Here is a 12,814-nt window from a genome sequence, read left to right as displayed (position 1 = left end):
CTCCCCTCTTGGACACAGAGTTGACCTGGAAAGGTCGTATCTGTCCTTATATGTCAAATCTTGCAGACGCTGAGATGCTGCAAAGCGACCAATGCCCTCTAGTTTAAGATCAATATTAGCGCAATACTCGCAGAGGCAGTTCTGTTTTCTTGTGCGTGTTGAGGGCAAGACATCTTTGGGTCTCAGCTGTCGGAATTTCGTCTTTGAAATGGCTGTATGATGATTTTCTGCCCTAAACATTTCGTACGCTGCTGCCGTTGACATATCCATCACCCTCCTTGCCACGGGATACTCATCCTTGGATCCTTTCTTTGCACTCCGCGCATCTGGCTGAGTACGGGAAATGTCACTCCTCCTGTAAAATTGCTCCACCTTTTGAACAGTCTGTGATGACAGTGCATCTTTTCTTTTTTCCGTACATTTAATTCGTCCAAATTCTTTGCTTTTCCTGCCTTCTGGAGGAGTTTATAATTGAGTCCTAAAAGTTTACTTTCTCTGTACGAGTACTTTTTCTTCAAACTTAGCATGAGTGCCACTGTTTTCTTAGCACTGACATCCCTCTTATTTCTTTTTTTTCTAAGCGCATGGATGCTTTCCCTGAGTGAAGACACTGACGAAGCGAGAAAATTTATTCGTTTTCTAGATTTGGCTCCAATGCCCAATCTCTGGTGAAGAAGACGACGAGTGCGTGGAGTCGCACGGTCCACCACGGTTCCAAACACGTGCACAAATTTCCCCTTGTCAGTTGGCATTGCCTTCTTCATCCGCCAGACAGCTTTGTTGAGTGTGTTCTTCTTCTTGTAAGGAGTTGCTGGGACCGATTCTACACACTGAAGGGTAGGTTCTCTTTCAGAACTGAGGGTTGATGTGGAAGGGGTACACTGAGGATCTACGTAACATGGCTGTTCAGGGTTTGGTGTCGATGGTTCTCTGATAACATTCTTTCCATTCAGAGCCGCAGTTTCCTCTTTGTTTTTTCTTTTCTTTTCAAGATACTTCTGCCTTCTTTTTTCTTTTTCTGCTGCCTTTTGTTCTTCAGATCTGTTGACCCTCCATGTAGCCTTTTGCATTTTCCATTGTTCTTTTTTTGTCTCCTTTTCTTTTCTGGTTTTTGGTGCAACATATGAGCTAACACTCTTTCCCACAGCCTTCTGTTCAGCCCTCCACTTTCTCACACGCTCATTTGTCACTTTCTGGTACTGCCCTTTCTTTTCTGGTGTCAGGTTGGCCAAGAATAGCTTTACACGATTGTTTTCGTACTCCAAGTGGTTTCGGTATCTTTCCGGGTCTGCCTTTATTCTCTTCCGATAATCACTTGAAGACTCTGCACTACTTTTCTTTTTCTGTGCTGACGTGATACCATTTTCTGCATGTTGAACAGTTTCAGTTTTCTTCACTGCAATTCTGACACTTCGACGTGAAGTTTGACCTTGCTCAAGTACTTGCTCCAAAGGTTCATCCTCACCCATCTCAAATCCTGCAAAAATAACCAAATAGGAAAATAAAGCAAACATGGAACACAAAAACTAAGACTACGTAGATCTTTTATAGATGTGGACTATGTATATAGGATTAACAAACTTGAAGAAATGTAACAATAGCAAACATGATGGCATTCTTACAACTGTACCTAGTGTCGGACAAAATGACCGCTTATAATAAATTTGTGAGATTACCAAAGCCTGGCAATTGATCCATAGCCTCAACTGGCTTACGTGAAGGTATCTGTGTACATACCGTTAGATTTAGTTTAAAACCCATTTTGCCTCTCACAAGAGCATGTACCATGTATTACGAACATGCACCGCGGTACACAAGATCTTGTGCCACTGTTGCTGGAAAATTGTGTTCTCGTTACTAGGAATAGCATTTTACAGAATTTCTAATTTCCAACAAATAGAAACTGATGTTAAAGGGACATTTCCAAGTTTGCTACATTGTAAGATGTTTTCAACTAATAAAATATTTCTACGATTTAGAATATCAATGTCTGTATATTTAATGTTTCTGGTCGTAAATTGAAACTGGTTAAACAAATTTTTTAAATATACAATAATTCTTCCCCAAAGGTATTTTGACAGGTCGATTTTCATGGGTCGGTCGGGTTAGACAAGCCTAATTTTCTTAGTCTTTTGAAAAAAAAATTAAATCTAATATCAGAATGTCTTACTATCAGTAGAATTCATAGACCACAACAAGTATTCGAAAAAAGTGTCCAGTGTAACTAACAACACTATACAAATTCCTAAATAATTAAGTGTGAGAAAAACAAACTATTGACATCATATTATGCAAGTACAAACATCTAAAATTAAAATACAAGAGTAATATTTACAGGAATAAAAACTGCAATTACTTAAAACTACATGTTAATGATGTAAGATACATAGGACTTGAACCAACTCTGCAGCAATGTGTCTTCTGTAACTAACATCATCAATAACTAAATATTCAGTTTGCATTACCATAAAATTTATATAACAATATTAAAAATTCCTAATTAAAACAAAAATATGGAATATTATTGTGTTCATAAAATAATTAATAGTAGACCAATAAATTTAGTGTCCATTTCTCAGCATTAGTTTTGTAAGTTACACTGGACAACAAAACATCTAAAATCAACTTTGCTTTCATAGTCTTCTGTAACTAACATCATCAATAACTAAATATTCAGTTTGCATTACCATAAAATTTATATAACAATATTAAAAATTCCTAATTAAAACAAAAATATGGAATATTATTGTGTTCATAAAATAATTAATAGCAGACCAATAAATTTAGTGTCCATTTCTCAACATTAGTTTTGTAAGTTACACTGGACAACAAAACATCTAAAATCAATTTTGCTTTCATAGTCTTATGTAACTAACATCATCAAACACAAATTAATTCAACTTCAATACTGTTGGGGGTTTCTTGAAAATATCAAATATATACATCAGAAATAACCTAGATTGTTACTTGATTTTTATCAATTTAACAATAAAAAACATTAAGAGTAGACCGTTAAAATTACTATGGCGATGGCGTTCGTTTCAGTTGACACAAAAATCATTAAAATGGCGGGAAAAATATGCCGGTATTACATTTTTTACTTTTGTCATTATTTTACGACCGTTTCGCTAGTAACACGACTTTAATCTGTTGCTAAAAAAGAGCCTGCAAAACATCGCTTAACTTATTCATTTCAACTCGCTGTAAATTTTGACAGAGAAAGGAAAACTTATTCGTTCGTTGCAAAAGACCACAAAAAGGCGCCAAAAATATTGTCCGTGAAACGAACATCAGCTGGCATAGAAATATAAATATAATCGCCGGTTTCACTTAGCTTTCATACTTTGTATTAATTAGCTTTTAATTTTATTACATTAAAAAGAAATAATCTCGAAAAAGCGATGCACCAGCGCTTAACAATCTAGTTTTAAATAATGTTCGTTTCACAGAGACACGTGTGCAAATGAAAATCTCCCCTGAGCAGTCCACCAAAAATGAGTTAAAAATGCTAAATTCTAATGTATCATATTATAACTTTAACTAAAAACATATCAGAAATAAAAAGAGTGTATTTTGCTTACCTGATTTTGTCAATTATCGAATCCAGTTGCACACAAATCATATAAAATAACAATTAGTCGAAGTTCAAATCACGTTGCGTTTCAAGCGGATGTCGGACAATAAATGACTTCCAGGTCACAATTATAGCCTCTATACTTTGTTGAAAACAGTGAAAGGTCATTTCGTCACTTCCTGTGGAAATTTCCAGTCTATATACCCCATTGACAAGTCGGTAAAGATTGTTGACCACGTGGGGTGAGCGGGAAAATGTTCGTTTCACATGGACGCAAAAATTAAAAATTAAACTTTGTTTACATCTGCTAGAAATATAGCTTGTCATTCTTATTAGGTTTTGCCATTTTATTAAAACTTTGTTTGAATGTAAATCGTAGAAATAAAAGCTGTGTAGAAGTAAACAAACAAAGAAACGACTATGAGGTACAAAGGTCGTGCTCATGTTGGACAACAATGGTAACGAACAACAATGATTTTTAACTAATTCACTGTATAAACGTGATAGCATAAAAAAGAACAACACAATTAATTACTGGCTCTTTCTTTATTAAACTAGAAGCAAACATTTTATTTTGATAATTGTTTTCACTTGTTTTTGTGCTACACGCCAATTAAGTTGACCCATCGTTCGTGTCCTCGTTTCCGGCGAATTTACCTCACATCGTCAGCAGAAAAAAAATCATTAATAATAAAATATCATAAGAAACTAATTGCCAAACACTGTAATTTAATCACATATATCATAATGTCAACATGCTATTTACTTTAAACTTCAAAATCACGTATTTTTTAAGGATTACGGAGTTGAATGCACACACCCTTGCATTTTCCTTCTTTGGCCCAATAGCGTGCCACTCCACATATACATGTATGAACCTTGACTTAGAAGAAATGCTGTTTGCTGTAATTTATTAAGAATTTACTTATCAGATATATAACTATAACCAATATAACTTAAACATGTGGTAAATGATTGTAATATTTTTTATTGCTACTAATAACATACTTTTTATTGAAGTTATAAAGTAAAATTATCAATACAAATTATTTCAGGTGTTACATTCGCAAAGACTGAGAGAAAAGCCTTTGCAACCCTGGGTCATTGCGGAGAAGAATGGCATGGTCTGCACAGCACACTGTGATTGTATGGCAGGGTTAGGTGAGGCTTGCACACACATTGCAACACTACTGTTTGCAATTGATGCAACTGTGAAGATCAGAGATTCGAAGACTGTCACCCAAGAGCCGGCCTATTGGCTTTTACCGTCTGCACTGAAAGACATAAAGTATCGACCAGTTGGCGAGATTGACTTCACATCAGCCCAGACCAAACGCTTGAATTTGGACCATTCGATTGCAACTGGGACGCCTGTTGCATGTCGTATTCGCCAGCCTAAGGAAATACCTGCTCCAAGTGCTAACAGATTGGACAAGTTCCTGCAGGGACTTAGTATTGGTAGGGTAAAACCTGCTGTCTTATCAGTTATAGAACCGTTCAATGATCACTTCATTCCTCAACAGGCTCAAAATATTTTTCCAGATGTTCTTTCTGACATGTTCCAAGAAGAACTTTATATGCAACCGTATAACATCATTTTGCAAAAATGTACTTCAGTTAACATCAGTGCTACAAGGGAGCAGATTGAAGCCACAGAAATGGCAACTAGGGGTCAATCAAATTCCCGACTGTGGCAGCGTTATCGAGCGGGGCGCATAACTGCATCAAAATTCCGAAAGGTTTGTAAAACTGATCCTTCACAGCCATCTCCCAGCTTGATTAAGGATATTTGCTATCCCGAGAAAAAAAATGTAAATACACCAGCAACACGATGGGGTCTGTTAAAGGAAAGAAAAGCAAAGGAGCAGTACTTGGAGCTGATGAAAATGAAACATGTCAACTTCAAGATGAGAGATTCTGGTTTTGTCATTAGTGAGGAGCACCCACAGATTGGAGCATCACCCGATGGATGTGTCACCTGTGACTGTTGTGGTGATGGTTGCTTAGAAATAAAATGCCCGTATCTCATCAGAGACAGAGATCTTCAAAATGTTAAATCTGAAGAAATGTGTTTGGTTTTTAATGAGGAAGGTAAATGGATGTTGGACAGAAAACATGAATACTTTTACCAAGTTCAGTGTCAGCTGTTTGTTTGTGGACGAACGTATGGAGACTTTTATCTCTGGACAACCAAATCCTATCACTGCGAAAGGATTTACAAAGAGGAGACATTCTGGCCAGATACTACACAAGCAGTTCTATTCATTTTTCAAGTTGGAATTCTGCCAGAGTTGCTTGCGAAATATTATTCACGGATGCCTCTACTTGACCACACAAATCAGCAAAAGAAAGCAAGCCCTCAAGCTGAGATTGCCGAAGTGTGGTGTTTCTGCAAAAAGGAAGAATTTGGAGACATGGTTGCTTGCGACGGTCAGAACTGCCCCATTCATTGGTTCCACTATGGGTGTGTAGGTATATTGACAGAACCTAAAGGCAAGTGGTACTGCCCTGAATGCAGAAAAGACAGGAGGAAATCAAGAATGGTGAAGCGATAATGAACAAGGAGAAAATCATGAATGATAAAGGGATAACAGAAATAACATTATTAAACTGAAATGTTAACATTAATAACATTTTATGTGGACAAAACCAAAACATGTCTGTAGTTTTCCATTAATATGGAAATCCAAGCTACACTGAAGAGTCCTGGAGGGATGAAACATGTTTTAACTTATGTAGTGGCAAAGTATTCACTGTAGCTGTTTTGACATAGTGTTGAAATAACCATATGCTAGACACAAATTGGCCATTGAACATTTAAAAAGTTTACTTATAAGTAAGGTCAGGACACTTGGGTCACACAAACTGATGATGCAGTATGAACAATTAACTGATAGAAACATGTAGATAGATGACCAATGTACATACTATATGTATTAAATTCCAAACTACTAAAAATTTAAATATACACATGTATTTCATTTATTGATATTCATGAATAAAGTATAACTGACCGTTTGTTAATCTGGAGAAAATAAATTATACAAATTTAAACACAAAAATGCTAAATTTGTAGTAAAGTTTTATTTAGTTGACTGAGGTATGTAGTGTCCTGTCTATGGGAAAGTTCACATAAAATATTTTATTTTAACAATACCGTACATCAATGCCAGTATAATCACAAGTAAAATGTGTTGAGAGTATTGTTAAATAAAACAATCCCCCCTCCCCCCTCCCATTGGTGTTAAAGAGAATAAATTAGCTATATATATAGCTGAACAATGGGGAGTCATTTGGATTAGAATATCATGTTTCTTTCCCAAGTGTGCCACATTTTTTTTTTTAGTCTGTGGCTCATACATGTACTAATAGATGTTCTCACCATATTATTTCAGTTAACTCGATAGAACACTTGTGTGTCTTTAACAGAGAAACATGTTTCGTCCCTCCAGGACTCATCAGTGTAGCTTGGATTTCAATATTAATGAAAAACTACAGACATGTTTTGGTTTTGTCCACATTTAATTTCTAAATACTGTCTCACTGCTGATAACTAGAGTTATAGCCTCAATATTTGTAATATGCTTTTTTTTATAAAGATGTTCAGGATAGGTTTTGTGGAGTACAACATGTACATTTAGGTCACACATCTTGTTGCTTCACATACATGTAAACATTTGTTAACTGTTATAGCAGAAATGTACATAGTAGTAGATGTGCACAACCATCTTCATGTATTAAAAACAATAAAGAAAAATAATTTTAAAAATAAAAAACTAGATAGATAGACCTAACTAAAAACTGATGTCTATAAACAGACCGCGCATTCGACATTGTTGCGATGATCTAAATTTACACAGGAACTGGCATGCTACATCAGCCACACTGTTTTTAACACTTATGTTACGTAACGTATTGATACGAGTGGGAACCAGTTAAACCGCTCGGCTATTTTCGTATTGAACTGCGTTGATGTTGTATGCTTTTCTTTTTTTTCTTTCTGTTTGCTGACACCAGTTTGTTTGATATTGTGCAATAAAGTGAACTGAAATTTAATTAAATTAGTCGTTAGGTTTGTATGTATTAAAAAAAAGAAATAAAATCGATTGACATCGGAAATATTTTGCGTCAGCAATGACGCACACATATTTTATTTAGGAGTATTTTAGGTAAATGTTGCGTCAAATACGCAGGATTGCTGCGTCATGTGAAACCCTGCAAACTTGATCTGCGAGCAGGCATTTATCCAGGCATTCTGTGGGTCCGAACATAGTGTGTTGTAATAAAATAATTAATAGTGGTGTTGCCTGAAACAAATATTCCAAGTATGGTTCCCAATTCCATCAGACATGGAACCCTGGCCAAATATCCTAGATAAATCCCTAGTGAGAATACATAAAACTATACACAAAATGTCTGCTCAATAAATTGATGCACTGCGAAACATATAGTCATCTATGGATATGTAGGGGACAAATAACCACTGTTTTTATCTGTTCTATCATTTTGCGATACATACGTGTTTGTTGTTAAAGACAACAAAGGTGTTCTTTGAAGCCATTCGATAAGATCAGTAAACTGTCGTAATGTCTATACTAATGTACGTATACACGCTCAAAATGGTGTATAGCATTAGCCATTATTTCAGTCACTGACGCATCGTATATTTTTGTGCATAGACCCTTCATTATTATACTACTTACATATCATCCACGTATTATTGACATATACCTTTCAGGGTTTCTGCCAGACGGTAAAACGAGTATGGTGCTGTAACAGGATGACTGGGTTCTTTACTGGATGATTTCTTGTAATTAGTAAATAAATGACCGAACAAACACAATTTGAAAGGTAACAAAAACGATAGATATTTATTTACAAATTGTTATGATACATTCGGTCTACCATAGTTGGTAACACACGTCTATGACGTACTTCCGGTCTTGATGATTTTTTCCACTAGTGCGCAGTAAAGGTTGATAATTTTTTACCGTCTTCTTTTATTCTTTGAAGTTCAAAGGAACTTGAACATGGTGGCAGCGGTGAAAGTTACTCTAAAATGTTCTTCTACTGCTTTATTGTGTACGCTTCTCCCGAGTCTGTGAGTACTATGTGCTAAATTTCTCGAACTTTCGTGGTTGCCGTGTTCGAACTTTCTAATCGTAGTACGCCATTTTGGCTATGTGACACTGTGTTTGGCAATCGTCTGCTTGAATTCGTAAGTGGAGAAGACGAAGTGTTTGACAGTGTTGCTACTAATAACATTACATATATTATTATTCCTGCATTCATAAGTAGTACTGCCCAACTACGAACTGCAATTTCACTGAAAACGTCTGAGAAACGTTACGCACTGAAAGTAAAACAAAAGTATGGAAGACCAAATGGGTCCACATTTACCTGCTAGAGTTAATCCGCCACCGCCATTGAACGTTAAACGGGGCGGTGATGAGTGGAATTTTTTTAAACAGATGTGGCAGAACTATACTATTGTGGCAAAGCTAGATAGTCAAACAACTGAATATCAACGTTATTCCTACACACTATTGGACCAGAAGCACTGACTCTGTATAATGGAATGCACCTTCCAGATCCACACACTGCAAGATATTATTGATGGTTTTGATGCTCATTTTGTGGGAAAGATTAATGAGACATATGAACACTGTGTTTAACAGTCAAAACCAAAGTACTGCAGAACGTCTTGAAGACTACGTTGCTGCACTGCACACACTGTCAAAGACTTGCAACTTTTGTGAATGTATGAGAGACAGTCTAATGAGAGACTGCATCGTTCTTGGTATTACTGACAATGCTACAAGAAAACGTCTGCTTCAAGAATCGGGTCTAAACCTCACTACATGTATTGATATTTGTCGATGTGCTGAACCTACATCATCTCAACTGCGATCCATTGGATGTGAAGAAATGTCTGCCCATGCAATCACAAGTCACTCATCAGGAGGAAAGTTAAAGCCCAAATGCAAGTTCTGCGGGAAAACTCATCATTTTAAGAAATCACTTTGCCCTGCTTGGGGAAAAATGTGCAAAATGTGTAAAAAGAAGAATCATTTCGCAGAGAAATGTCCTATGAAACGAGAATGTAAGAATATCCATCTGCTGGAGAATATTCAGATTAATTCTGATTCTGAACAACTTCTCTCAGTAACAGACAGACAACAGAAAATAATTAAGGCAAATATGCTGATCAACGAGAAACCTGTCAAATTCCAGATAGACTGTGGTGCATCTGTGAACGTCATTCCTGAAAAGTATAATATCAAAGATACTTCTACTCTTATCTCGTGTAAGACGTCACTTCATATGTGGAACAAGACAATTCTACAGCCGAAAAAGGGAAGACAAGAATAACTCTCTGCAATCCAAAGACTAGGAAGAAGTACTCGATTGAATTCTTTGTTGTTGCTGAAAACCTGATTCCATTGTTAGGAAAGCAAACATCTGAGGCCATGGGTCTTTATAACTGTCAATTACAACAAATTCAAGTTTGGCGAAACTTGGTGTACCTTCTGAAACTGTGGATATATTTACATCTTTTGCAGATGTTTTTGATGATAAACAAGACAACTTACCTGGAATCGCGCATTTCGAGATACTCTACTGTTACTCTTGTGACTTCTGCTGCTGTTCGAGTACCTATCGCTATTAAAACTTGTGTCAAAACAGAGCTTGACAGATTGACTGAAAGAAATGTCATTACTCCTGTTGATCAACCTACAGATTGGACTAACCGTATGATAGTTGCTACAAAGAAATCAGCTGATCTTCGGATCTGTCTTGATCCTCGTCCATTGAATAAGGCTCTAAAACATGAATGCTATCCTCTACCTGTAATGGATGACATCTTGCCTAAGCTAGCAAATGCAAACGTTTTCTCAAAACTTGATCTAAGCTCCGCTTACTGGCATGCACTTCTAGATGAAGAATCCAGTCATCTTACTACATTCCAGACACCATTTGGCCGGTATCGATGGAAAAGGCTGCCCTTTGGAACCTCTGTGAGCTCAGAACTCTTCCAGAAACGTCTGAATGCTGTACTGCAAGGTCGTGATGGGGTGATCTGTGTGTGTGATGATGTCATTGTCTATGGATCTGGTGAAGACCTAGAATCTGCTACAGAAGACCATGACAAGAATCTCACTGCTGAATAGATAAAGCTGAAATACGAAAACATTTTTTTGGGTCACATGGTAACCAGTGAAGGCCGGAAGATTGATCCCGAGAAAGTTGCTGCTATCCTAAAGATGAAGAAACCTGAAAACGTTGAGGATGTCCAGCGTTTCTGTGGTTTTGTAAACTACCTGGCAAAGTTCTTGCCTAAGCTATCTGATGTTCTTAAACCTATCAGAAAACAGACTCGTGCTGATGTGGTATGGAACTGGACACCTACTCATGATGAAGCCTTCAAAGTTCCTGTTCTGGTGTACTATAACCCTGAGCGTGAATTTACTATTCAGTGTGATGCTAGCCAGAAAGGACTGGGTGCTGTCTTGATGCAAGATGGCCAACCAATTGCTTATGCCAGTCGTGCCTTGACAGAGACAAAAACTCGATATGCGCAAATAGAAAAAGAAATATTGGTTATTGTTTTCTTTTTGGAGAAATTACACCAGTATACATTTGGTCGACACACAAATGTTGAAAGTGACCACAAGCCTTTGGAAACAATTCTACGGAAACCTCTTTCTGCAGCCCCAAGACGTCTGCAAGGTATGATGCTACGTATTCAAGGCTATGACATTACTGTCAGATATAAGAGGGGTAAGGAGATGTACCTCGCTGACAATCTCTCCAGAGCTTACCTGACCACCTCACAAAATATGCAAGAAGACTTTGAGCATGTGAATATGGTGAGTTTCCTACCAATCAGAGACGAAAGACTTATCAAAGTCAAGAGAGAGACTGACAAAGATGATTCTCTTCAGAAGCTGAAGTCTGTAATCGTACATGGATGGCCTGATGACAAACAAAAGTTAGCTGTTGAACTTACACCATACTACAGTTTCCGTGATGAGATGTCTGTTCAAGATGGTCTGATTTTCAAAGGTGAAAGAGTTGTTGTGCCTTTTACAATGCGTCCAGAAATGAAAACTGCAGTCCACTCTTCCCATGCTGGAATTTAAGGATGTCTGAAAAGAGCCAGAGAATGCTTATTTGGGCCCGGCATGTCTGCTGACATTAAGCATTACATCTCGACTTGTGAAACCTGCCATACATATGAGACCTCACAACCAAAAGAGACACTTATGACCCATGAACTTCCTTCTCGTCAGTGGGAGAAAATTGGTATAGATCTATTCGAGCATGATGGAAAAGACTTTCTAGTCACTGTAGATTACTTAAGCAATTACTGGGAAATTGACAGACTCGAGAACATAAAATCATCAACAGTCATTAGATAACTTAAATCGCACTTTGCTCACTATGGTTTGTCCCTGCATCGTTGTAAATGACAATGAACCTCAGTTCATCTCTTCATCATTCTCAAACATCTCCAAAGAATGGGATTTTGAACATCGAACCACTAGTCCCTACAACAGCAGAGCTAATGGAAAAGCAGAGTCTGCTGTCAAGACTGCCAAATCTCTCCTGAGAAAGAACAAAGAACAAGACCAGTTTCTTGCATTGCTGAACTACCGCAACACTCCTACCCAGGCGACAGGAACAAGTCCTGTACAACGATTCTTCAACAGAAGAACCAGAACTTTACTTCCTACCTCACAGACCGGCCTCGGTGGCGTCGTGGCAGGCCATCGGTCTACAGGCTGGTAGGTACTCGGTTCGGCAACTTTATCTGGGTTGCACTTTATCCCATCAGCTGGCACCACATGACCTAAATAAGACACCTCTTTTTGAAACAATGCACACTTGGACGTTTTTAGCCGTAAGTTTGCACCTCTCAATTTACTTAGGACCAACCTGAGGTTATCTAACGCTGAACTAAAGCTATTTCCATACACTATCACATCATCTATATACACTAAACGCTTCTCCCAGTGTAAACCTCTTAGAACTAGATCCATTAATCTTTAAAAACGTTGTAGGGGCATTAGACCGACCAAAGCTCATCACACGAAACTGAAACAGTGCTTTGTGTGTAGCCAAACGCCGTCTTTTTTTTTTATCTTCCTCTGCCATAGAAACTTGAAAATACCCACTAGCTAGATCTAAAGTACTAAACCATTTAGCACCAGCAAGAGCATCGAGCGAATCATCGAT

The 12,814-nt window shown here is 37.4% G+C and overlaps 3 protein-coding genes across 3 annotated transcripts; 2 read left to right on the top strand and 1 right to left on the bottom strand.

Annotated features, from left to right (window-relative positions):
* Nucleotides 1-269: 269 nt before the first annotated feature.
* On the bottom strand, nucleotides 270-3,670 carry LOC121391204. Its single transcript, XM_041522905.1, has 2 exons — nucleotides 3,582-3,670; nucleotides 270-1,477 (listed from the first exon to the last, which is right to left on the bottom strand). Exon 2 carries the CDS (start codon nucleotides 1,467-1,469, stop codon nucleotides 270-272), a length of 1,200 nt encoding a protein of 399 aa, XP_041378839.1. The 5' UTR covers nucleotides 1,470-1,477; nucleotides 3,582-3,670.
* A 773-nt stretch (nucleotides 3,671-4,443) lies between these two features.
* Nucleotides 4,444-6,222, top strand: LOC121391205. Its single transcript, XM_041522906.1, has one exon. The coding sequence runs from the start codon at nucleotides 4,696-4,698 to the stop codon at nucleotides 6,127-6,129; it is 1,434 nt and encodes a 477-aa protein (XP_041378840.1). The 5' UTR covers nucleotides 4,444-4,695; the 3' UTR covers nucleotides 6,130-6,222.
* A 3,010-nt stretch (nucleotides 6,223-9,232) lies between these two features.
* Nucleotides 9,233-9,946, top strand: LOC121391203. Its single transcript, XM_041522904.1, has one exon. It carries the CDS (start codon nucleotides 9,233-9,235, stop codon nucleotides 9,944-9,946), a length of 714 nt encoding a protein of 237 aa, XP_041378838.1.
* The last annotated feature ends 2,868 nt before the right edge of the window (nucleotides 9,947-12,814 follow it).

Source organism: Gigantopelta aegis, unplaced genomic scaffold (genome assembly GCF_016097555.1).
Source record: "Gigantopelta aegis isolate Gae_Host unplaced genomic scaffold, Gae_host_genome ctg1946_pilon_pilon:::debris, whole genome shotgun sequence".
Taxonomy (NCBI): domain Eukaryota; kingdom Metazoa; phylum Mollusca; class Gastropoda; order Neomphalida; family Peltospiridae; genus Gigantopelta; species Gigantopelta aegis.
Note: the sequence above shows the minus strand (reverse complement) of the source record. Positions and strands in the feature narration are given on the sequence as shown.

What these genes read in the sequence shown, in the direction of transcription:
- LOC121391205 (XM_041522906.1), top strand. Translation starts at nt 4,696, where the DNA reads ATGGTCTGCACAGCACACTGTGATTGTATGGCAGGGTTAGGTGAGGCT.
- LOC121391203 (XM_041522904.1), top strand. Translation starts at nt 9,233, where the DNA reads ATGAACACTGTGTTTAACAGTCAAAACCAAAGTACTGCAGAACGTCTT.
- LOC121391204 (XM_041522905.1), bottom strand. Translation starts at nt 1,469, where the DNA reads ATGGGTGAGGATGAACCTTTGGAGCAAGTACTTGAGCAAGGTCAAACT.